At 36.7% G+C, this 27,956-nt stretch overlaps 1 protein-coding gene across 1 annotated transcript; it reads left to right on the top strand.

The window, feature by feature from the left end:
* CFAP300 (cilia and flagella associated protein 300) lies at window positions 1–27,956 on the top strand. The gene is made up of 7 exons (XM_059929370.1): window positions 1–123; window positions 333–414; window positions 11,994–12,069; window positions 17,357–17,523; window positions 20,704–20,876; window positions 26,346–26,412; window positions 27,313–27,956. The coding sequence occupies exons 1-7, from the start codon at window positions 14–16 to the stop codon at window positions 27,439–27,441; spliced, it is 804 nt and encodes a 267-aa protein (XP_059785353.1). The 5' UTR covers window positions 1–13; the 3' UTR covers window positions 27,442–27,956.

Below are 27,956 nucleotides of genomic sequence, written 5' to 3'. Positions count from 1 at the left end.
AGCCAAGACAGAGATGGCGGCTGGGGAGCTGGGGCGTTCGGGCGGCTACTACTTCAGATTCCTGCCTCAGAAAACCTTCCAGTCTCTGAGCACCCCGGAGACCACCAGCCGGCTCCGCCAGTGGTGAGAGGCCGAGGGGCAGGAAGAGAAGAGTCCTTCGGTCTTCGCGGCTGTGGAGACGCGGGTCGGGCGGCGAGGCGGCCCCTTCCTGAGTGAAACCGGGAGGCAGCAGTAACAGGGGCGAGGGGCGGACTCCGTGGGTGGGACGGGCTGAATGTGCTCCCCCAGAGGATGCTACCCCAAGTTGACTGTCTTTCTCTTCTCTGCCCCAGGTCCATGCTGGGTAGGATCAAGGCGCAGGCGTTCGGGTTTGACCAGACGTTTCAGGTTTATCGGAAGGATGATTTCGTTATGGTTGGTATGGGGGTTGGAGAGTTCCTTGGACCACTGCTGATTTTACATTTTTTCCCACTTCGGCATAAATTCTTGTGAAGACGCCATTACTTAGTGACGTCGTTTTCTTGGAGTTTGAGAATAATAAAAAGGTTCAAATGATCAGTTTTAAGAGGAACTTTTACATTTCATATCACCATAAATTAGCTCATCTTCAGTATCCTGCCATATAGAACTTTTCCATTTTGAAAAGTCAGTCTCTCGCTAGAAAATTGGTCTCTCTTTTAGTAGGTACACCTCATTTTTAAATATTATCCAGCTTTATAACCAGCTTTATTTACTAGGGTTAGCTTCAAATTACTTTTGGTTGTTTCTCGAAATCAAGTCTACCCTGTGAGTACAGGCTCTATTAGCAGTTCCAGTGAAGAATTCCAGAAAAAGTCTTAAGCAGTGGCAGAGTTATTGGAATAAGTCTTTAGCTGGTAGAGGTAGCTGCTTTGAAAAGGGAAAAACTCATTTGAAGGTGCAAATTCTGGTGTGTTTGTTAAATTTCATTCACCTTATTTAAAATCCTGAAGTTTTTTAATCCTCAATTAAATGGAATATACTGTTATGGTTTATGATATTATCTTTGCCATTCATGCCCTTCAGGCATTGACTGTAGCATAGTTGGCGTAGTTTAGTTACTCATTCACAAACACTTCCCGAGAGATACCATGTACTAGGAATTCTGTCAAGTGGTGGGGTTGCTAGAAGGAACAAGACAGAAGGGAGCCTGGCTTTCAAGGATCTTACAGACCCATGGCAAGACTGCCAGCAAATAGAAAAATCAGATCATCAAATACAGAATGATAGTGCAGTGAAGAAAATATTAGCCTAATTAACAAACCAAAATATTTACTGTGAGGGAAATTAGTTTCCCAGGGCTGCTGTAGCAAAGTACCACAAACTGCGTGGCTTAAAACAACAGAAATGTATTGTCTTACAGTTTTGGAGTTTAGAAGTCCAAAATCAGGGTGTCAGCAGGGTTATGCTCTCTCTGCAATCTATAGGGACAAATCCTTCCTTACCTCTTCCTAGCTTCTCATGGTTGCCAGCAGTCCTTGGCACTGCTTGGCTTGCAGCTGCAGAACTTGAATCTCTACCTCTGTCAAAGTCACGTAGCTCTCTCTCATCATGTGTCCATCATGTGTCCATGTGTTCTTCTCTTCTTATAACAACACCAGTCATATCGAATTAAGGGCCCACCCTACTCCAGTATAACCTCATTTTAACTAATTATATCTGCAACAACCCTGTTTCCAACTAAGGTCACTTTCTGAGGTTCCAAGAAGGACATGAATTTTGGGCAGAGGGTTGAGGGTGGAATACTCTTCAACCCTGAACAGAGGGTAAATTGGTTAAATGTCTATTTCCCTTTACCTAAGTTAGTGTTATAACGTTAATATAATATGCCACTGATGATGTCATTAATGACATTTCTTAAATATTCATGGTTAAATTTGTATAGTTTTTAATATTTTTCATTTATGCCAGTACTGGCTCTCAAATTAATATTTTTTTAAAAGGAGATGATCAGGATTTTAATTTGCTGAATTTTAGAGTGCTGTAGAATTTTTAATATAAGTCATTTACTCAATAAATATTTGTTGGATACTTACTGTATCCCTGCTGGGAGGTATTAAAAAGATGAAGAGACCTGATCCCAGCTTGTAAGTGATGTGTACAGTTTTGGAAGCTAGAAATGTAAAGAATTCTCTACAAGACAAAATAATTGCTATACTGGAGGATATATAAGGTACCCTAGGCACAAGGGAAAAAAAAGATCACTCAATTGGAGGGTCATTGGTATCAGAAAAATTTCATAGAGAAGGGTGTAGAATTAATTTGGGTTGTTCAATAGACACAGAGTTCTTCAACAAAATCAAAATTCATCCATAAAGCACAACAAATTTCCACAATAGCAGGCAATTTTTTTCAAACTAATTTTCAATATCTTCATGTTTATTTATCCTAATTTTTTCCTGTGAGGTAGACAGTATTATTCCCATATTTCAATTTAAAGAACTGTATTCATACAATCATTATTTTTACTCATGTAACTAATTTGGAGGAAATAAAGCACTGTGGCTAAGAGCATGGCCCGGAAGGAGATTTACCTTGAAGCTAATGAATCTTTAGGGCCCCTCACTAGCTAAAGCTCCTCACTTAGAGAATCCCCTTCCAAGGAACTCTGAGATACTCCAGTATGTTCACATGTTTTTGGAGTTTTTCAAAAGTAGATGTTTTGTATTCTTAGAGTCCCTAAAATCATTTATGCTTAGAGCCCTACACAACCTGGATCGCCCGCTCATTTGGCCTCAAGTTAGCTGTCTCTGTTCAAATTCCAACTCTTGCCACTTACTGGCTCTATGACATTGGGCAAGTTACTTAACCTTCTTCAGCCTCTGTTTACTTTTCTGCAAAATGGTCACAGTGCTTGTCTTTTTGAAAATGAAAATAATGCTGAATATCTGATAGGATTAATATGAAGATTAAATGAATTATATAAAATATTTAGCAAAATGCTTGTCTCATAATAAGTGCTGTTATTGTTATTAACATTTGTATACTACTTTACAAAGTGTTTTCCCAAAGCAGTAGTGACTCCTGTGTGCCAGATTTAGCTTTCAGCACTTTTTATCCATCTATCACTAATATTTACAACAATCTGGTAAATTTGGTGTTTTGACCCCCGTTTTACAGCTGAGGAAACTGAAGCTCAGAATGGTTAAATAATTTGTGCAACCTTGCCCAGCAAATGGCAAAACCCAGGCCTTTGACTCCAACTTCCATGTCATTTCTACTACAAAAACTATAACTAAACAAAGGGTACTGCTTAAACTAGGATTCCAGATTATGAATTTTCCCTTTCAATTTAAAAACAAATTATGTTCCAAAAGTGTATTTGTGAGGTAGTAAGTGGATGGAAGGAAGGAAGGAAATATTCATCCAACAAATATTTCTTTAGTTCCTAAGTCTGTACAGATGAACAATACACAGTTAAAGAGAAGGAAACAGACCAAAAATTGCATTGCAGAATGAGAGGTGATATAAAACATAACATGCACAAGGTACTGTAGTGGCACAAAAGAGAAAGTGGTCATTTTTGACTGAGGTGGTTAAAGGAGGGTTTCCAAAAGACGGGGCACTTGAGCTAGGGCCTGAAAGATGAGTAGGAGTTTGTCAGGTAGACAAAGTGGGATTATTTTAGACAGATAGGTGGGACGATATTGTATAAGACTTTATGTGCCATGCAAAGGACTTTAGACTTTATCTAGCTGCTGAGGAGTTGCTGAAAGGTTTTCAGCAAGACAGTAAAATTTAAAGTACTGAGATCACCTGGCAGAAGTATGGAAGGTAGATTGTTAGGACTGAGTCTGGAAGCAGTGAGAACAAATTGGAAACTGTTATCCTCCAGACAGTATATGGTGATACCCTGAATTAAGACAGGGGCACCGGGATGGCCTGGAGAGACGTTTATGAGAAACGTAGTACTCAAGGACTGGTAAGATAATTGAGAGTTAGGCAAAGGGCAACATGTAGGATGACCAAGTTTTTGATTTGGTTGATTAGAGTGGCAGATTTAAATACACAGAAAGTGGAAAAGAATATATAGTGAAAATGAGTTCAGTTTCAGGCATGCTAAATTTGAGGTGCATACAAATGGCAATATCGTAGATAGTTCAATATATTATCTCACTTTGAGTCTCAAGAGAGAGCTCTGGGCTTAGTATATAGTGTTGGCATCCTCACCATGGACTAGGGATAATGACAGGAATCTTCCATATGTCCTGCAAGGGAGCTCCTTAATTTACAGAGTTTTCTGAAGATCCGCACAACTCATTATATCTCATGACCAGACTCTGCTTGCATCTCAGGACCACATACCACAGAGACTGCTAGGAACTGCAAACGTTTAGCTGAGCACATTGCTGTCCCAAATAAAATTGGGAGTCCTTAAGGAAGAAGGAGAGATTTGATATTGGATCAGAAATCAGCAGTCTGCCAGATAGATGATAAAGTCAAACATCTACTTATATTTCATATGTGTGACATATAATAAACATACATTTAAACTGTGTTATATAAAATATTAATTTAGAAATATGTTTCTACTCTCACATTTTATGAAACAAGTTTATGCAAATCTTCACATGCATTTGACATCAGTATCTTTGTTATCACTGGAACTAGTTTGTGAATCAAATATTTTTCCAAAGGATATCAGCTTTCCTAAAGCTATCTGAGATTCAGAGAATCCCTTCTAATGTCTCACTGGAAATTCTATAACCCAAAATACCATTTGTACACATTAGGTCAGGGTTTTTTGTTTTCTTTAAAAAAATTCATTCTTCAGGTACATAATTGTGATTTCAATAGAACAACTGTTGCTTTGAGGGGCCTTTATGAAGACTTATTTGCATTGGCTCCAGGCCAATTAACTGCAGGCCACTTAACCTACTTCCTTTCACTATGATATTTAAAATGTAATTGTAAGTGGATACCCCCCAGGGATGATTACTAAATCTGAATTAAATTCCCCCTTTTGCCGATTCTTCAGAAGACCTCTAAAAAGCATTCAAAATGAGTATTAATTGGGGTTAATTCCAGCATATGTGTATCTTTTCAAGATGTGTATTATATGAATTAAAATAATTGCACAAACACTATTTGACTTTTTAAAGTTATAAGGCAACTTCCCTTTTTTCTGAAGAATAATTTTGGGGAAGACTTTTGTAATTGGGCATATATACTTGCAAATTGTTTACCTTTAACCTCCACCATTAGAATGTAAACAACATGAGAACAGAGACTTTGTCTTGCTTGGCATAATGTAGACATTCACAAATACTTGTTGAATGTACTAATTTTCACCCACATACCTGGTCCTCTCCACTTTTGCCTCTCATTAAACGACATTCATTCTGCCTTATTATTCATGCAAAAATTCTAAGAGTCATCTTTGATTCCTCCTTCTCCCTTTGTCCCTTTCTTCTAAATATTCATTGAATCCATCCACTTCTCTCCCTCCCACTTGCTATCATTTTGACATGATAGCATTCTCATGTGAACATCAGACCTTTCTGGATTACAGTAGCACCATCCCTCCTAATCAGTCTCTTTACAGCCCCTCAATTCATCTCCACACTGCAGCAGGAATGAGCTTTTAAAAATATGACTCTAATCACATCTTTCCTCTGTTTACATCTCTTCAGGGTCTTCCAACTGCCCTTAAGCTCAAAATACTGATCAATCTAGATCAATATTAGATTAAGATAAAAATTTTTGACTTGACCTACAAGGTCCTATTTAACTCCCCAACCTCATCAGACCATCAGCTCATCAACTCTGGTCACACTGAACCTCATTACTTTTCTTCAATGGGAAGTCCCCTCCGTTCTCACCTTGCAGACTTGACATTTTCTCCATCTTGAAAAATAGTCTTTCCAGTGTCATGCTGGAACCAGCTCAGGACAGCCTAACTGCTAAATTTTCAGGAAGCTTTGCTGGTTGTTAAGCTTTTGGCAACTTGAAATCCACCCTGGAAATCAGCAAATGCTACAAATCAGGGCTTTTGGCAGGGAGGAAGGGGTATCCGTTGTTAAGAATTTACCAGTATACCTTTTGCCCAGCTGACTCCTACTCACCTTTTAGATCTAAATCTAAATGTTCTTTCTGCATTAACCTTTCTTCCCAAAACCATTAGAGTAGATCTGCCTATTACGTACTTGCATTATAGCACCCTGCATTTCTTCATAACACTCATGGCGTGTTACTTAATATCTTCCCTTTTAGTCTGTAAACTCTATGAGAGCAGGGACTGCGTCCATTTTATTTTTGGAATTGTGATGTCGAGTGTACTTTCAGTTGAGTGATGGCAGCAGGAGCCAGATACAGAAGAATAACTGGTAGACAAAAAAGTGAAACAAGATAGACTCCTCTTTCAAGAAGCTATTTAGGAAAAGAGAGTGATAGCTTAAAGGGAGTGTCAGAATAAGATAAATATTTACTGCAACAATCTAAACAAAGAACAAAGAGTCAACAATCTTTCTGTATCAAATCCAACCCTCTCAACCCCTCTCTTCCCACAAGCCTACACAACCACCACTTCTTAGGTGACTTGTTAATGTTTGGTATATATTCTTCCATACTTTTGTTTATGTTCATATAAATAGAGGTTTTATTTTGTTTTGTTTTTTCGAACATATTACTTTTAAACTACTCTTTTTACTCAAAATACTTATGGCTTTCCTTCAAATTCAATACGGTAAATGTTTATTGAATAACTGCTAAATGCCAGACCCTGGGGATATAGCAGTGAATAAGAAAAAAAGCATATGGAGCTTACATTCTATTCTAATACTTTCTTTTCAATAACTGCATACCATCTAGTATAGATATACTGTGTTCAACCACTTTTATTATTATTCAGCCATTTTATTCAATCATTCTACTGATGGGCAGTGAAGTTTCCAGGTTTTGACACCAAAAACCTATTAAAAACATTCCTTGCAGATAAATCTTAACTATTGGTGATTTCATTTTTATATGACACATACCTAAAAGTGGAATTTCTTGGCTCATAAGCTATACATGTTTTTAAAGTTCAAGATAGTATCCAATACTTCCCCAAAGGTGGTAAAAATTCACATTCCACCAGCAGTATGTAAGAGTGTGTATTTTCTGGTACTCTGACCAAAAGTCTTTTTATTTATTTTTATCTTTCTGGCCGCACTGTGCAGCATGTGGGATCTTAGTTCCCCAACCAGTGATCAAACCCGTGTCCCCTGCAGTGGAAGCACAGAGTCTTAACCACTGGACCACCAGGGAAGTCTGTTACTAGTCTTTTAAAATCTTGCCAATATAATGAGAAAAATGATATCTTCTGGATTTTATTTTCATTTCTCTCACTGCTCTTGAAGTTGAGCATCTTTTCATAAGTTTATTGGCTATTTGTAATTTTTACATGACTTTTTGTATCCTTTGGCTATGTTTAAATCAGGCTGTCAGTTTTTCTTATAAGTATTGGGCTTTTTATAAGCCATTGATATCATCCTCCCCCACCTTTTTTTTTTTTTAATTAATTTGTTTATTTTTGGCTGCGTTGGGTCTTCGTTGCTGCGCGGGCTTTCTCTAGTTGTGGCAAGCGGGGCTACTCTTTGTTGTGGTGCGCGGGCTTCTCATTGCGGTGGTTTCTCTTGTTGCAGAGCATGGGCTCTAGGCACGCGGGCTTCAGTAGTTGTGGCACGTGGGCTCAGTAGTTGTGGCTCGCGGGCTCTAGAGTGCAGGCTCAGTAGTTGCGGCGCACGGGCTGAGTTGCTTCACGGCATGTGGGATCTTCCCGGACCAGGGATCGAACCCGTGTCCCCTGCATTGGCAGGCGGATTCTTAACCACTGCACCACCAGGGAAGCCCCCTCCCCCACCTTTTAAATCATATTTGTTGCAAATATTTCCTCCCAGTCTATTGTTTTTTTTTTCTTTACTGCTCATCATGGACATCATTATGTTTTCTGACTGCCCAACACTTCTTGAACATACATGTGATTTGGAGTGATTTCCACCTTTCATTTTTTAGGAAGTCCGAAGTGGAATCCAAAACACTTGCCTGTTTTTAGATATAATTGACATTATATTGTATTAGTTTCAGGTGTACAACATAATGATTTGATATTAGTATGTACTGCGAAATGATCACCACAGTAAGTCTAGTTATCATCTGTCACCATACAGAGTTACAAAATTTCTTGTGATGAGAACTTTTAAATTTTATTCTCTTAGCAACTTTCAAATATGCAGTACAGTATTATTAATTACAGTCACCATGCTGTCCATTACATACCTATAACTTACTTATTTTTTAACTGGAAGTTTGTACCTCTTCAACCCCTTCACCCGTTTCATTCACCTCCCAGCCCTTCTCTCTGGCAACAACCAGTGTGCTTTCTGTATCTATTTGTTTGGTTTGGTTTGTTCTGTTTTTTTAGATTCCACATATAAGTGAAACGATGGAGTATTTGTCTTTCTCTGTCTGACATTTCATTTAACATAATACCCTCAAGGTCCACCTATGTTGTTACAAATAGCAAGATTTCATTCTTTTTTATGACTGAGTAGTATTCCAGTGTGTGCGCGCGCGTGTGTGTGTGTGTGTGTGTGTGTGTGTGTACAACACAACTTCTTTATCCATTCATTCATCTATGGACATTTAGGTTATCTAGGTTGTTTCCATATCTTGGCTATTGTAAATAATGCTGCAATGAAATAGGGATGCATATAGCTTTTTTGATGTGGACCATTTTTAAAGTCTTTATTGAATTTGTTACTGTATTGCTTCTGTTTTATGTTTTGGTTTTTTGGCCCTGAGGCATGTGGTATCTTAGTTCCCTGACCAGGGATGGAACCCACACCCCCTGCATTGGAAGGTGAAGTCTTAACCACTAGACTGCCAGGGAAGTCCCTATAGCTTTTTGAATTATAGTTTTTGTATTCTTTGGATAAATATTCAGAAGTGGAGTTGCTGGATAATATGGTAGCTCTATTTTTTTATTTTTTGAGGAACCTCCATACTGTTTTCCATAGTAGCTGCACAAATTCACGTTCCCACCAACAGTGCACGAGGGTTCCCTTTTCTTCACATCCTTGCCAACACTTGTTATTTCTTGTCTTTTTGTTGATAGCTATTCTAACAAGTGTGAAGTGATACCTCATTGTGGTTTTAATTTGCATTTCCCTGATGATTAGTGTTGAGCATCTTTTCATGTGCCTGTTCACCATCTGTTTGTCTTCTTTGGAAAAATGTCCATTCAGATTCTCTGCCCATTTTTTAAACAGATTTTTAGGGGTTTTGTTGTCGTTGTTATTGAGCTGTATGAGTTCCTTATGTACTTTGGATATTAACCCCTTATCAGATATATGATTTGCAAATATTTTCCCTGTTCAGTAGGTTGCCTTTTCATTTTGTTGATGGTTTCCTTCACTGTGTAATACTTGCCTCTTTTGCACTCAGAGCACAAACCTGGGATCTAGGGCTACCAACCAGATTTATCAGTGCAAAACCAGTTTTTGAAAAGTGAGCAACTTAAGGAAAGAGGTACACACAGAATCCTGAATTTTTATGGCAAAGGCATCCAGCTTTCAGTTAGGGCAGTCCTGGCACAGCAGTAGCCTTGGTGAGGAAAGGATCATGGTATCTCTTTTTAGTGCTTGATGGGGCTATAGCAAGGATGACTCTTTCCTCATCAGGGCAGTTCTACATATGATTTTGTGTTATTCTGAGGGCCCAGCACTTAACCTGATTCTCTACATCTCCTGATAATTATGTAGACTACCTAAGATACTTTTAATACGTTTCTCTTCAGATCTTTTCAGCCAGAGTCAACTGCTGGTGCCTGGAAATAAAACTCTTGGCTAATTTTCTTTCTTTCGCCATATAGAAAGTTTTCATTTTTTAAGAAGTGAAATTTATCACTTTTCTATGTGCCCCTTGGATAGAATTAAATTGACAATTACATTTAGATTTAGATTTAGTTGGGGAGAGTGGAAGCAGTGATTACTTACTTAAGTGGTGCTGGGAAAACTGGACAGCTACACGTAAAAGAATGAAATTAGAACACTCCCTAACACCATACACAAAAATAAACTCAAAATGGATTAAAGACCTAAATGTAAGACCGGACACTATAAAACTCTTAGAGGAAAACATAGGAAGAACACACTTTGACATAAATCACAGCAAGATCTTTTTTGATCCACCTCCTATAGTAATGGAAATAAAAACAAAAATAAACAAATGGGACCTAATGAAACTTAAAAGCTTTTGCACAGTAATGGAAACCATAAACAAGATGAAAAGACAACCCTCAGAATGGGAGAAAATATTTGCAAACGAATCAACAGACAAAGGATTAATCTCCAAAATATATAAACAGCTCATTCAGCTCAATATTAAAAAAACAAACAACCCAATCCAAAAATGGACAGAAGACCTAAATAGACATTTCTCCAAAGAAGACATACAGATGGCCAAGAAGCACATGAAAAGCTGCTCAACATCACTAATTATTAGAGAAATGCAAATCAAAACTACAATGAGGTATCACCTCACACCAGTTAGAATGGGCATCATCAGAAAATCTACAAACAACAAATGCTGGAGAGGGTGTGGAGAAAAGGGAACCCTCTTGCACTGTTGGTGGGAATGTAAATTGATACAGCCACTATGGAGAACAGTATGGAGGTTCCTTAAAAAACTAAAAATAGAATTACCATATGACTCAGCAATCCCACTACTGGGCATATACCCAGAGAAAACCATACTTCAAAAAGACACATGCACCCCAATGTTCATTGCAGCACTATTTACAATAGCCAGGTCATGGAAGCAACCTAAATACCCATTGACAGACGAATGGATAAAGAAGTTGTGGTACATATATACAATGAAATATTACTCAGCCATAAAAAGGAACGAAATTGGGTCATTTGTAGAGATGTGGATGCATCTAGAGACTGTCATACAGAGTGAAGTAAGTCAGAAAGAGAAAAACAAATATCGTATATTAACGCATATATGTGGAACCTAGAAAATGGTACAGATGAACCGGTTTGCAGGGCAGAAATACAGACACAGATGTAGAGAACAAACGTATGGACACCAAGGGGGGAAAGCGGGGGGGGTTGGGATGGTGGTGTGATGAATTGGGAGAATTGGATTGACATGTATACACTGATGTGTATAAAATGGATGACTAATAAGAACCTGCTGTATAAAAAAATAAAAAATTTTTTAAAAGAAGTGAAATTTATCACTTTTCTATGTGCCCCTTGGATAGAATTAAATTGACAATTACATTTAGATTTAGATTTAGTTGGGGAGAGTGGAAGCAGTGATTACTTACATCAGTTAATTGGGAGAACAAGGTTGAAAGAAAACAAAATTTTCAAACATTATATAACCTCTTACTTTTCACTGTAAATCATTACTTTGTATTTATTAAATTAGTCCCAAAGGTATCTACTTGGACATAACAGTATTGTTCATACTGTTCCAACTTGAAGGTAACAGAACTTCATTTCTTTTTTTTTAACTTTGGGTTTATTTATTTTATTTATTTATTTATTTATGGCTGTGTTGGGTCTTCGTTTCTGTGCGAGGGCTTTCTCTAGTTTTGGCAAGCGGGGGCCACTCTTCATCGCGGTGTGCGAGCCTCTCATTACGCGGCCTCTCTTGTTGCGGAGCACAGGCTCCAGACGCGCAGGCTCAGTAATTGTGGCTCACGGGCTTAGTTGCTCCGTGTCATGTGGGATCTTCCCAGACCAGGGCTCGAACCCGTGTCCCCTGCATTGGCAGGCAGATTCTCAACTACTGCGCCACCAGGGAAGCCCCGAACTTCATTTCTTTATGAAACATTTATTGCTTAAGACATTTTAGCAATTTAAAATTATCCTTCCCCAATTTAAATTAAATGAGATTTTACTATAGTTATTTAAGAATTTAATTCTTATTACTGTTTATAATAATATATCTAACTTGTTCCCCTCAAATTTGTATTTTAGGCTTTTTTTAAAGATCCAAATGTTATTCCCAATTTGAAGTTACTTTCAGATTCTTCTGGACAGTGGATTACATTAGGTAAACAAAATTTATTTTCATCTCTTCAGATTACTATTTACTATTATAACAAAATTTTTCCTCAGGAATTTTCATTATTAAAATATAAATTGTGAATAATGACTCATTTGCTTGACAACATCAAAGTCAAATATTATCAACTGTGCCAGGCCTGCCCTGCATCTTTCTCCTGGTAGTCCACTGCTGCTATCCTGGCTTAACACCTAAGAGCAATTTTTCACTCTTTACATTTGTTTGGAAAGTATTTATTGTGCACCTTTCATGGACTCTGACAGATTCAGGTAACATAAAGGTGAGTAAGAGAAAATGTGTACTCAAGGAACTCACTGATATACTTTAAGATATGTGCAATAATGTATCACAGGTGCTAACATAGCAATGGGAGCAAAAGGAGGGGAGTGGTCAATTCTACCCAGTGGGAAAGGGTCAGGTAAGATTCCACGGATGTGTGGATGTGTGGGCAAAATCTCAGTTGGGTCAGGGGAATGGATTTCTGGCAGCCACCATGGAACAGTCTTTAAAAATAATGTATTAAATCATAGAGGAGAGAGTCTTAAATTCTCAAAAGGAGAACTTCATATAGATAATATTTTCATAGTACGTTGAAACACAGCTAGAAATCTTTAAAGAAAATTGCCCAAACATTTAAACACTTAATAACACTCAAATCTCTTAAATAACTCTCAGGTCAAGGAAGAAATTAGAGAGTTAACAGAAGACTATTTTGAAAACAGAAACGTGAACACTGTATTTGAAAATTTAGGTTGAGCCCTCTTAACAATAGAATAAATTATCATTCCAATTAGAAGGAGAATCTGGTTGGTAACATGAATATGTGCTCCAGAAAATGTAAGTTGATTTTAAATTAGATGGGGTTGTTTTGGTAAATTCTTACAACATATTTTCATGGAACTCTAGTGGCCTTACACAAAAATAACTTTTCATAAAGTATTAGTCAAGCACAAGTTTACAAACAGTTCATGATGTTGGACTTAGTAGGTCAAATTTTATTGCTTTTGGCTAAAGACCACTGCAAAATTTATAGAACAAAAAGTTAGTACAGTGTGATCTTCAGACTACTTACAAAGTTAAGCTGAGTATCTAAGAAAATATATTTACCATTTCCAAATCTTCAAAAGGAAATTATCAGAGTCACGTATCATGGTGTTTACAAACCATGTTTACGGTAACTTCAGTAAACTCATTTACAAAAGATAACGTTCATTGAAATAGGCATTCTGCCTTCCCCCGTTTTGGTACGTACTTCACAAAACAGCACTGACTTTTTTCTAATTTTTGTAAAAGGCATTGCAAAAAGAAAGGTTCTAAAATTCCACATGTACTTGACAGAATCAATTAGAAGTACTTCGAAAAATAGAAGAAGAGATAGCACTCCATTTCAGAAACAGAAGTTTCTAGTGGATTGCTTGTACTCTTCCATTAATTTGTTTTTATCTCCTCCTATTTGCTTTTCTTCTTTTTTCTCATATATCGGCCATCTTCTCTCTAATTTTACTCTGAGGGCCTTTATAAGCATAAGAAATAGCTTTTGTTTAATGAGAGAAAAGACATTTTTCAAGCAAGTGAACCAGGTTTAAAGAGAGTGATGATGGAATCTCCTTCACTACTGGCTACACTGCCTACGTTGCCAATTTTTGGTGCTGATTTATCCTCTCAGCCAACTGCCACGGCCCCCTTCTTTTAGACATACTTTGCCCTTCTTTGGCTGACGTGTAATGGGTGCTTCCTATGTGCTCAGCTAAGGGCATTATGCACATTTACCTCCTTTAATTCTCAAAACAACTCTCAGAGAGGTATTACTGTATATCCCTATTTCAGAAATGAGGGGTCAGAGGCATGAGCTAAGTAACTTGTGCAGTTTTACATAGCTGGCCAGGTGGAGTTGAGATTCAAATCCAGGCTCTAGAACTGATCTTGCCTCTGTCACTTCCACATTAATGGGGTTTCCAGAAAAGCACCAACTTGGACACTAAATAAAAAGGAGCTATCCAGTGTATTGTAATGCTAGTATTGAGGGGGGAAAAAACAATACATGCTTAACTTTCTGTGTGATCTTAGTGATGCATGTAAAACTTATAAATGCTGGAGACATAATTTAACCAAATTTCTACATAACAGAGAGTGTGTGCTATGCACTGGATTGTGTCCCCTCCCAAATTCTTATATTGAAGCCTTAACTCCTGATGTGACAGTATTTAGAGGTGAGGTCTTCGGGAGATTTTAGGTTTAGATAAGGTCTTGAGAGGCCCTCATGATGGGATTAGTGTTCTTATAAGAGTCTGTCACATGTGGACACAGCTAGAAGACAGCCGTTTGCAAGCCAGGAAGAGAGTCCTCACCAGGAACTAAATCAGCTGACATCTTGATTTTAGACTTCCCACCCTATAGAACTGTGGAAAAATAAATGTCTGTTGTTTAAACTACCCAGTCTACAGTATTTTGTGATAGCAGCCCAAGCAGACTAATACAGATTTTGGTACCAAGTGGAGTGCTTCTGTAAAAATACCTAAAAATGTGGAAGTAGCATTGAAATTGTGTAATGGTTATAGTCTGTAAGAGTCTTGAGGTGCATGCTAGAATATGGATGTTAAGGTTGATTCTGGTGAGGTCTCAGACAGAAATGAGGAACATGGCATTAGAAACTGGAAGGAAGGCAGTCCTTGTTATAAAATGGCAGAGAACTTGGCTGAACTGTGTTCTAGTGTTTTTGTGGAAAATAGAACTTGTAAGTGATAAAATTAATATTTGCTGAGGAGATTTCTAAGCAAAGTATTGATGGAGTGGCTTGTTTCCTCCTGAATGGTTATAGTAAAATATGGAAGGAGAGAGATGAATTGAAGAAGGAATTGTTAAGCGAAACGGAACCAGAACTTGAAGATTTGGAAAATTCTCAGCATATCCATATTGCAGAAAATGAGAAAGCTTGTTCTGAAGAGCACACTAAGTGTGTCCTTGAGCAACCATTTGATAAAGAGATCATGGGTGCAACTCATGGGCTTAATCAGCCATTTCAGCAGAAGCCAGAAATAGAGATGGGATTGTACCAGCAAAGACACTGCCAGCTTGAACTAAAGGGGACAGAAGAAAATGAGACAAAATGAAGGCTATCAGACTTTTTAGATCCTACAGGGCCACACCATGGAGCCACTCAGCTGTAAGCATGTGCTATTCTTCAAGAAAAGAGAAGAAGGACTGAGAAGGCAATTCAGAGATCGTCAGGGTCACCCCCTCAGTTTCAACAACACACTTCCTTGGAGGAAGAACCGCCCCAGTAGATATGGAAAGCAGAACATTGAACCAAAGAGGATTATTCTTGAGGCTTAAAGTCGAATGGAATTTGCCTTGCCAAGTTCTAGGCTTGCTTGGGACCATCACCCCTTTCTTCTTTCCTATTTCTCCCTTTTGGAATGTAAATGTCTATCCTATGCCTATCTCACCACTGTATTTTGGAAGCATGTAACTTGTCTTGTTTTGCAGGTTCTTAGCTGGAGAGGAATTTTGCCTCAGGATGAATTGTACCTCAAGTCTCACCCATATCTGATTTAGATGATATTTAGATGAGACTTTGGACTTTAGACTTTAGGGTTGATGCTGGAATGAGTTAAGACTTTTGGGGCTGTTGGGATAGAATCAATGTATTTTTCATGTGAGAAGGACATGAATTTGGGGGGCCAGGGGCAGAAGGCTATGGACTGGATTGTGTCCCTTCAAAATTCATATGTTGAGGTCCTCCTGACCCCACCCATGACCTCATCTAACCCTAATTACTTCCCCAAAGACTCCATCTCAAAATACCATCACTTTGGGGGTTAGGGCTTTAACATATGAATTTTGGAGGGATACAATTCAGTCCATAGCAAGTTCTGTTTCTATGTTTCAGATTAAGTGGTTTAAATTCAATTACCTTCTCTCACCATCCACACCCTCCTGCCACTCCCCAAATCAGACATAGGGTAGATTTATTAAAATGGCATGTTGCCCAATGTCAGTCCCTCACCCTATGACCACCAACCCATCTTTGAAAATTGTCTGGCTTTATACTGCTCTTGTTCTTTGGTCTTCCAATATTACTCAGACCTACTCTGTCATTTTCTACGGTCTTCTTTTTACTTTAATCCCCCGAAGGATTTTGCTTCTAGAACAAAAGGAGCTTTTCTTAGCAGCGTATCTTTTGAAATAACTGAGGCATGCACAGTTCTTGGCTCCAGGCATTCTTCTTGCCTCCACACTAGCCCAGCTTAGGATCAGAATGAGAGCAACAGGTCCTAGCAAGACTCTGGGTGGGCAGCCAGAGGGAGGAAGTGCAAATAATCACCATTACTCTTCTCAAGCTCAAATTGCTTCTCAGGTCAGAGATCCAGCAAATATATTGGGGAGAGGACACACCATATCTAAGTCTGCAATCGTCCTAGAACTTTGAACAAGGAGAACTCCACCCCTTTATATCTGAATGAGTGCGTGTGCGTATGTAGGTGCATAAAAGAGAGAGACCGACTGAGTGACTCACTGAGGCAATAATAAAAGTATTCACCTTAATCTTTATGTCTTTTTGCAATTTAATAGAACCTCTAGTAACAGAAAATCCATTCCTGAAAGACACATTCAGGAAATAAATGGGGGGGGGGGGGTGTTGGTGTGGAAATGGGAAGAACTAGAGCTACAAGAGAAAAATAGAACACCATGATTTCAAATTTCTCTAACACTTGTAATAACTTGATTAGGGCCTGGTTTGAAATTTACCTTGATTTGGAAAAACTTTTTTTTGTAATAAACACTGTAAGTGAGATCACAAGGGAGAAATTTTTAAATGGAGAGAAACATTTTCAAAATACCCTCAGTGACTTTAGAAATATCCTTACTTAAGTTAATTAAAATTTTTGTAATATGAATTATAAAGCATTAAGCATAATACAAATCCAAAATCATATGAAGCAATTTCTGTGTTTTATAGGCAATTCTGATATATACATTAAAACTGATCTAAGAACCTCCTACTACACAATAAATATTTCATTTTCAAGTATTTTCTAATTTACATATCCTTCATCTAGGCCTGAAATGGTGAAATTTTGTTATAAACTTTTAATAATTAATAAAAATAAACAACCTGCAAAATAAGAATTTAATAAAATCCCTAAACTAATGTGTCTTTTAAATATATCAAAACATATGTTGTATTTGGTTACTTCTTAGAATCTCTGCAGAGTGATATTTGTTTTGGAAATAATTGAGAGTACTAAATTAATTTTTATATCTCTTTATTCAGGAACTGAAGTGAAAAAAATTGAAGCTATAAACGTTCCTTGCACACAGCTTTCAATGTCATTTTTTAATCCATTATATGATGAAGATATTGTACGAGAGAATGGACATATTGTTAAATGTTTAGATTCTTTTTGTGATCCCTTCCTTATTTCTGATGAATTACGAAAAGTAAGTACAGAATTTTAAATTTCCACAATAGAATTTCATTTCAGGAAATGCTTAATGTCAAAAACTTTTGCCTGCCTAAAACCCATAAAATACCTCTTATCAATGAATAATGATCAGTAATAATCATTATCCGGGTAGGTTTCTTCTTGGATGGCACTTTTCTTATCAACTTGATTATGTGTGTATTTCATTAGTTCTCAGTGGGCTTCTACTGACATCTAATGGGTAGAGGCCAGGGGTGGTGCTAAACATCATGCAATGCACAGGACAGTCCCTACAACAAAGTTATCTGGCCCAAAATGTCAGTAGTGCTGAGGTCAAGAAACTCTGGCCTATTTAATTGATGATTATTTTTCTTCAATATTTTCTCTTAACATATCAAATGAATATTTAAAAACATCCCTGGAGGGAAATAATCTTTTAGTCTCATTGCTGAGATCAAAAAGGCGTTTGATTAACTAAGTTAATTTTTGTTTTAATGAGAGGCATACTGAACTTGGCATCAGAAGATAGGGATTATTTTCCTAATTCCTGATTTATTATTTACAAGATAATAATAACCTTAGGCAAGTCATTCAATATCTTGAGCCTCAAGATCTTACCTGTACAATATGGAAATTAAAATGCCCATTCTACCTTCTTCCTAAAATTGTTGAGAAAGCATTTTATGAAATGCTGTTAAAATGAAATATCATCATCATTATTATTTTAATTGATGAGAAAGAGTATTTACAAAGCGGTCAAAAATTAGGGCTATCAAATAGACGTAGGTTCAAATCTAGGCTCTGTCACTTTAATAACTGTCATCCTTAACCTCTCTAAGCTTCAGTTTCTTCATATATGAGATAGGAATAATGTAAGAATTATGTGACATAATGCATTTAAAGTGCTTTACACAATGCTCAGCACTTAGTAAGATTTCAATAATATTAACTACTGCTAATTACTATTATTATTATTATTATACATTAAGAGAGAAGGAAGATGTACAAGTCTAATGTATTACAAATGCAGATAGAAATGAAATAGGGAGACTACTGATATATCGTTCTGGACACAGGAATCTTGTCCGTAGGAGACGAGGGACCATCCAGCCAGTCCACACATTGATCTTCGCTAGAACAATACCTAAAAGGACTCACTCCTACACCATCACTTCTACAGAGAGAGCCTCAGCAATGACTTTTTAAAAGGAGGATTTGTGGGACTTCCCTGGCTGTCCAGTGGTTGAGACTCCGTGCTTCCAATGCAGGGGGCACAGCTTCGATTCCTGGCTGGGGAACTAGGATGCAGCGCGGCCAAAAAATAAAAAATAAAAGGAGGGTTTGCTCTTCAACAGAATACCCTGCAAAGCTGCCTCCTGCTTATTTATCGCCATGAGTAGCACCTCTATTCAGGAAGCGCTGGGGCTCGGTGTTTTTTGCCGATTGCCTGTATGTTTTGCTCTTGTGTTCTTTGCCACTCTGTGACAACGGAGCGGGCTTTAACTTGGTTGCTTTCTGGCTGAAAAAAATCTAAATAACTTTTAGCTTTAGCCTGAACTAGAAAGGGCCCTCCCATTGTGTAGCAACACAGATTCTGTTGGCACACTGTGTAATTAAATTCTGATAATAGCCTCCTTCCTGACCGCGGCTCAGAAGTTGGACTCATTAACCATTGCGTATCTCCTCTCGGAGGGCTACACAACTAGACAGATCTGTATGTGAATAGAGAGGGAGATCAGACATAAAATGTTATTGTTTTAACATTCACTCCAAAAATGTTTTTAATTATAATTTTTTAATTGCACAGCCTAATCAATTCAATATATGAGTCCTTGTGTAAGGAATGTGTAAACTATTCACCCCTAAGGGCTTTTGTCACACTTGTATTAAGCCAAATCTTTAGGTGGCTGCAAACTTGGGTTTTAATATTACATTATTTCCTTGTAGAGAGAGAGGGAGGGAGGGAGAGGAGATGTACAGGTGTTATATGTGGCACACAGAGAGCAGTAAACTGGGGACCACTTCCTCTTACCTTTTACTACATACAACTTCAGCTTTCATCAAGTCATTATAAGTAAACTACATATAGACTACACCAGAGAGTTTATTGTTTTTTAATGCCTCTTATATAATGACCTTGTAATGATTTTCATTTGAGATTGAGGTAAATAAAATGTTAAGTTTAATCAATTTTCCTAATAAAAAGTGTACTTCTTACTGCTAGACAGTGATTGTTATATGACTCATATATCCTTCCTTTACCTATGTGGTAGCATTAAGTGTTATGCACAATTTTTATAGCTCTTCTCCATGTAGAGTTCCTTATGTGTTTTTATTTTCTCTTCCCACTTTATATCTTGGTTACATTCTTTTGTCTTTTATTATTTTTATCTTACTGTATCCATATTTTATTATTAGCTATTTCACATTCTTTTTCAAGTAAATGGGCTATAAGCAATTCAATAAAAGGAATATATTTTGTAGTATACATTCATCACCTGTTCATGTCCACTACAGTCAACAAATTAAGCGATTGTCTGTAATGCCCAATGGTGTAAGGAAATCCCCCACATCAGACCTAGTCAAACTATTTTCTGAAACAGGTAGCAAGGTCTCAAGAGAGCAAGCATCCATGTAGCTTGGTGACGTGTAAGGTGATATTATTAGAGGAGAACAGAAGAAGAGATGATTATGAGGCTCCAGCTACCGGAATAGTTCAAAATGGTGTAACTGTGGGCATAAGGAAAATAGTAATCCAAACACTATGAGAGAGCTTAGAAAATGAACATTTGTGTTTAGCCTCTTGGTGGAAGCAAAGACTATGGACCTTATGGGATGGAGAAGTTTCTCCATTTATTTATACTACCATTGTTTCCAAATGAGATTCACAGTGACTCAACTCTAAAATTTCAGTAGCACTAAAACGATTACTAAAGATATAAACTAGAACAAAGAAAGCAGAAGAAGAGAAGGCTTAGGTTTAGATTTATTCCTTTCACTGTCTGTACCTGGTAAAATGATAGAATGGAGGGACAATAAGCACAGATCTTGCAGATCATTTTCTCCATTGCTTCAGGATTGGTTCTTAAAATAGGTCTAAAATTACTTTTAAACATATAAACTGAACCTTTTGAAAACATAAAAATTAGAACCTCAAATTATGTTACATTGAGATGAATTTTATCATCTTACATAGGTTTTACTAGTGGAAGACTCAGAAAAATATGAAGTATTCAGCCAACCAGATAGAGAAGAGTTCCTGTTTTGTCTTTTCAAACATCTTTGCCTTGGTGGAGCCCTTTGTCAATATGAAGATGTGCTTAATCCATATCTGGAAACAGCAAAGCTTGTCTATAAGGATCTAGTGAGGTAATGTTGCTCGATTACAATCTGTGAATCTCTGGTTAATAGAGCAAATTATTTGTTTAACGCTGGTAGGATTACCCAGCAACTATTTGTGGGTCTATTAACAACCAAAGTGAGTAAAAATAGCACCACCCTGACCCCCTCCTCAGAGCCTCCTTATTCTCTTCCAGGCTACAAAATTTCTCGATTTCCCTGACCCTATTTTAGGCCTCAGTCCTCTCAGCTGCCTCTTGTTCTTGTTTTCTCATCCAGACCTGTCACCCACTCCATCCCTTACTAGCAGCTGCCTTCTTCCAGGTCTCCCTTTTGTCCCTAGGCCTTCTTTTAAATCTCAAGGGGACACGAGCTCCCTCAGGGTGTTTGAACTTGCTTGACTGATACTAATAAATATAATAGTAAAAAAAATTATTACCTTTGTTCTAAAGAGGTAGAAGAATTTTCACCTAAGTGTTAATCTTTATCATTTCAAAATTAATCCTAAACTTGTTTTAGGTATTCCACTAGGGCTTTTTTTTTTTTCTTTTTGAAGACCAAGTGAGGATAAAGACTTTACAAATCTTTTATTTATGCTTTTATTTTAACTGGAGTGAACATTCTTTAGTTGGGTTTTTCAATGATGAAGATATTGAATCATCTTTATAGGCAAATGGGATAGGAACAAGTAAAAGCAAAGATTCCCAGAGTTTGGTTACACAATTTTACTTTTTTAAAAAAAATTATTTATTTATTTTATTCTTGGCTGCATTGAGTCTTCGTTGCTGCGTGCGGGCTTTCTCTAGTTGTGGTGAGTGGGGGCTACTCTTCGTTGCAGTGCACGGGCTTCTCATTGCGGTGTCTTCTCTTGTTGCGGAGCATGGGCTCCAGGCGCGTGGGCTTCAGTAGTTGCATCATGCAGGCTCAGTAGTTGTGGCTCACGGGCTCTAGAGCACAGGCTCAGTAGTTGTGGCCCACGGGCTTAGTTGCTCCGTGGCATGTGGGATCTTCCTAGACCAGGGCTTGAACCTGTGTCCCCTGCATTGGCAGGCGGATTCTTAACCGCTGTGCCATCAGGGAAGCCCCACAATTTTACTTTAATAGGAAAACAACAGAATTAGATTCTCATCAAACTCTTGATTGTTACTTTACTTATCCTCAACACCTCAATTCTCATATCCATTACATGTGTCATACAGCTATACAACAAACTGCATGATTCCGTTATTCTACTGAGTTTATTTTTGATATAGTTTTAAAAACAGAAAAATATTTCTATAATCTGTCTCTGATTTTTATGAAAAAGTTATTGTGTCAATACATAAAGATTGTTGGAAGAGAAATTATAGAAACAGAATTTCAGAAATAACATGCACATACCTACATCAAACATATTCTGTTCTTATCATTTGCAGCTCATGAAAACTTACAAGACTGCTTCTAGCACTCCCGCTAGATACTCCTCGATGTACCCTAAACACACACACACACACACACACACACATACACACAAACACACACACCACAGCCACCACAGTGTGTTGTGCCTCATCAGCCACATGAACCTGTGGAATTCCTCACTACCATGTGCTGTGGAGGAAGAGATTCTGTTAGAGATATTTGAAATAGAAATAACTTTAGAACCAAAGCATTGAAGAAACTGCTATTTTTTCCAACATTCCCTTCCCTGAATTCTCACTTGTGATACTCTTCTATACTTTTTGGGTGCTAAGAAAAAGTATGACTCAAAGAGTAATGACCACTCATAAAATGAGTATCCAAAATTCATGACATCTTACAGAAAGGATAAGAATTGTGTCCATGAAATCACTTAATCAGGCAACCAGCAAGTGTTAATATTGGGCACTGAACTCGACCAAGCGCTAAAGAGTGCAAGAGGAGGCATCAGGCAGTCTCTGACCTTAAGGGAATTACAAGTTAACATAGTAAATAATAGTAAAGTAATTGTTTAAAATCTTTTATAAGTAAATGTTTTTTATATAATCAAATATTCAGTTATTTATAGGCAAATGTTTACAGCTCTTTATACTGTAATAAAAACCCCAGAAGTTCAAAAGAAGAAATTGTCAGTGTGGGTGTGAGCAGTCAGGGACGTCTTGATGGAGTCAAGTCCACAAGGGCCAGCAAAGAGGAGGGCAGTCTGTTCCCAATTCAGGGGTGATGCATCACAAGTCTGTCATTCTAGGGGAGACTGGGAAGGAGACCAGCCCAGTTACAGCATTACTTTTCTCTGAGACCCATTAAATATTTCTCTCGATGATCCAAGTTAAGCATGTTTATGAATTTCTTTGCTGAATGAGGGGAGGATATGAAATTGTCTTCCCAAAGCAACTTCAGTAGAAAATTATGATTATAATAAATATTTGCTTGAGATGGCTTAGGTGCCAACACAAAGCAACTGAATGCGTTAAATGACCTCAAAATCCCTTAGGAGCTATGTTGGTTTGCTTATCATATGCACTACATGGGGCTTTTCTAATATTAGTCGTGCTGATTTGGGTCAGATGCTGTGTCAGTTGGTTAAGGTAAAGATACAGGTTGGTTCAACATAGCATTTATCAAGGGATGTATAAGTAGAGGAAGCACAAGTGGAACTTGAAGTATCATCAGTAATTTCTCAGAATTCTGAGCCATGTATCTAATCAAGTCATTTGTACAAGCTACCTTAACCAAGACGGATGTTTTTTCCTGTTCCTTTACTTGAGTTTTGGGTGTTTTTACATGCTTTAGAAAAACGTTTGCTACCTTTCTAATTATACGTGCAGTAGCTACCTTACATTATCTAACCTGCACTTGCAGATAAACATTGTCCCTGATTCATTCTAGCAAAGAAGTCCATCCCTTATGTTTGTAGATATTGAGGGCACATTACAGAGCCTGATTTTAAGGGTCTCTGACTCAAACAAAAAGGTAAAAACATTCTTAAGATATTTTCTCCCTCATCCATTATTACAAGTCCTATAAAAGACATCTTTTAAATGTTTTGGAAAATGCCTTATTTTCAAGGATTATGGTCCCTTTAAGTCACATAGGCAATACTTTAGAACCATTTTCTTGGAGAGCAAATGATCAATTGTTTCATTGCATTTCAAAAATAATTCTATAGTTACTAATGGTGCCTGTGTCTTTCCTACTTTAGACATTAAACACATGCTCTTGTCAAAGTTTTAGGAGACGTTCTCCAAAATACATATCTGCCCCAGATTTTATGATTTGAACTGAGAGGCTTAGATTATGACCTTCAGATGCTAATTAAGCGGTGGGATCCTTGTGTCTTAAAATGAGCAGAGTTAGCTAGAATGGTCTGCACACCATAACGTTTAGAGTCAATATGGGACTGATCCTCAGAAATTAGCACAGATGATATTGATAAGAAACCAATTATTACACTATTTCTAAACCATTAATACAATCATACTTTTTAAAAGCACTACATGGAAATTATGTTCCAGCATCCTTAAAAACTATGGTTACCTGGAGAGTGAATTAGTGACTGCCAAAAATCTGATATAATGCAATTATTAGTAGAACACCCTAGGGCACAAATGAATATCACTTTATATTTCCTTTTCTTTTTTTCTTATGAGATATAGGACAGGTGATCATATACTTTGCTTGACCTATAAAAAATTAGACGAATTGTCTTAGAGATATTTTAAAGTAACAGTAATACAGGATCAGCGGTAATAAAATGGAATAATATGATTTATTTCCATTAGGAACCAACTCCTAATAATGTACAAATGTAGTTTCTTTTTAAAAATAATACACCTATGGTATGTGTTTGTATGTGTTAAGTGATTATTATGTGAAGTATCAAATACTAAATTTCCTCTAAGTTTATTTGATAAGCACAAACTTTTATAGGGGTTCATTTTTTTAAAACTGAGGAGTAATTTACATACAGTAAACTGAATAAATCGTAGTATACATAAGTTCAGTGAATTTTTATATATGTTTACACCCATATAACCACCTCCAGATCAGTATTTAAAATTAGATATAACCATAGATATGTTCTGTATTTTGATCTGGGTGGTCATATAGGTGTATGCAAACGTTTTATATGTAGTGGTGATAGTCTTCTCTCAGATAAGCATGAAATTTTAAATGTAGTCTCCAACTTTCAAGCAGTGTATCTTACGCATTAGAGAAATAAAAGAAAATGACCTCAACTTATGTTATAGAAATATATGGAAATCAATTTAATTGCATGATTCCTGGGTTTAAATCTGAATGAAATGTTTTAAAGATGAAAACTGCCTAAGAATCTTGAACCCTGAACCCTGAAATGGCTTGCATCTGGTCATCTCTAACAGGTGCACAAGCTCAAACACACATGCATGCACACCCTCCCACCGAGTTCCCCCTTCTTCCTCCTCTCTCTTTCTCCCCATTTCTTTACATATGTAGTGAAGGGAAAGAAGTACTTTCACCTGATAAAGTGAAAAAGAGGGATATCTTCCTTTAAATTTAACCTACTCATGTAACACATGGACAATACCTTTGATGTATATGAATTTAGAGTAGGTATAAGATAAACAGGTGAGGTGTAGGGAAAGATAACTGGACTCTATATCACCTAAATTCTATTCCCAGAAATACCACTTTTAGTTGGAATGTCTGAAATGTATCATTTAACTGCTCTACTTCTATTGTCTGTAAAATTGGCAAAATAATGCCTGCCTCACTGAGTTGTGTGATCTTTACATGAGGTAAAGTATATAAAAGTATTTTGCAAATTGTAAAGCATTATAAATATGTGTACATATTTATATATGAATTAATATATAAATATATATCTGTAGCTTATTTCCTCAATCCTCAGTTTGCTCCCTCACTATATATTGCCACAGATTATCTTTTGTGGGGAGAGTAACTGAAAGAGAGCTATGAGAGAAAGTGATTTTAATAGAATATAATTTAGTAATAAATAATTTAATAAATAGTTTTCATATACATTACTCCACCTAATTCTCATATAATCCTAAAGGGAACCATATCATACCCAGTCTGCATATGAGAAAGTTGGGGTTCAGAAAGGTTAATCTTGCCTAAAGTGAAATAACAAATCAGTGGCAGAACTGTCATTTATGTTCAGCCTGTTTAGTTCTTTAAGTTTAGTATGTTTTTATTGACCCCTTATGGCTGTTTACACTTCAGTCTGACTTTAACCAATTCTTGTTTTTCCAGTAATTGTCTCTGGCCTAGGAGTCTTTTTACCATCTGAGTCTCAAACTGACCTCAAACCCTCTAACTGTAAAATTCAGTTTTCTGCAATTTCAATTCAGTTAACGTTGCCCCATCCTTTGATGAAACCACAGATGCCATTCTTTGCAAACTACTTAATTGGATATTCTATATTTCCATGTTATATATGGATAAGAACACCTGAATACTAAAAGGGATCAGCATCTTAAATGTATTATGCCAGTGCTTGTTATATTTTAAAATGTTCCCTTTTCCTCCCTATTTTAGTGTTCGAAAGAATCCTCAAACCAAGAAAATACAAATTACCTCTTCTGTCTTTAAAGTTACAGCATATGTAAGTGTTGAGGGGAAATGTGCAACCAACCAATCTAATTATTTGTTATTAAGAGGATTGTAATAGCTGGAGATAGCAACTAGGACGATGTTATGCCTCAGAGAGGCATAGCTAACAGAACATATACCTGTATATACAGAACATAGTTAACATAAACTAAATAGTTTTCTGTTAAAATTAAAAGTTGATAAGGTATGCTTTTATTTGGAGAACAGTATGAACTTTTTTCCCTGGCTTCTTTTCTGTTATCCATGTCTAATAATAGTTCTTTCTTATTTTAGAGCTAAATCTGTGGCTCAGATGAGGTAGAACACCGTTCTTTAGACTGTCAAAAGATAATTTTTGGGCAAATAAGTAAGAATGACATAAATGTCTTTATATCACAGAATCTGATACTTGAATTTTAGTATCACACAAAAGATTGTTAATACACGTGAAGCAGTTTCTAAGTATCTGTATTCAATCATTTAACAATTATTTTTTGAATATCTACTGTGTATCAGCTACTGTGCTGGACTAGAGCCCAGTGATAAACAAACGAAACATAGTCCCAGCCCGCATAGTATGTATAGACCATGTTCTGAAAAAAGCAAAGATAGAGGAAAAATGCAAAATAAATTTTTGCAATATTAGGACTTTTTTCGAAGATAGAATTTACTTTGGAGTATAAATTCCTTAAGGTCAAGAATTATGCATGTTTGCACAATACATGTGTATTGTTAGCATAGTAAGTAGACTGTGCTGCCCACAAATATTTTAAAATAGTAGTTAACTGCCAACTTATTGTCAAAGATTTGATATGTTTCATGACATTTTACCACAAAATATATAATAGCTAAATATGTTGATTATTATTTAAATGTAGTTGTATACTAAATAATTCAGGTTTATCTTTTTCAGGATTCTGTTGGTATGTGCTACCCTTCAACAAAGAGTCACGAACAAACATTTTCTTACTTTATTGTGGATCCGATCATTCGTCATGTTCATGTTTTATACCACTGTTATGGCGTGGGGGAAATGTCATAATGTTTTTTCAGATTATCTATATTTAGATAATTTGTTACTACCAATTTTTTATTTACCAGTTTTTAATTTTAGTACTGATTTATGGATAAACATTTACTTTGCAAGTTAATTCAAGTAAAATGTAAAGAACTTGCTTAGAGCAAAAGAAAACAAATACCAAGATGCCTTTCTTTAAATTTATCTGGAATACTAACACTGGAACCAAATTTCATCCCTAGCATAATCTACACCAATACAGTTATGGAATTTTTACAGAAGGTTACAAAGAACTAAAAATCTAGTTCATATTTGTTGCGTTAAGATTCGAGTGAGTCCTCAATTTTCCATTTATTTTATTTTAGAACCAAATTAATTCTGGATTGAAATTGTGACAGAAAACTAAACATCTCTAACCACTGATCATTAATATGAATAGTTAGCTTTTAAAATTCGAGTTTCATTTAATTACGTTTCTTCACTGCATAAAGATTTACATCTCTGGAGCTGTGGAAAACATAACAATTCCTTTAATTCAT

Source organism: Balaenoptera ricei, chromosome 8, assembly GCF_028023285.1.
Source record: "Balaenoptera ricei isolate mBalRic1 chromosome 8, mBalRic1.hap2, whole genome shotgun sequence".
Taxonomy (NCBI): domain Eukaryota; kingdom Metazoa; phylum Chordata; class Mammalia; order Artiodactyla; family Balaenopteridae; genus Balaenoptera; species Balaenoptera ricei.
The sequence above is the reverse complement of the archived record's forward strand: the minus strand, read 5'-3'. Positions and strand labels throughout refer to the sequence as shown.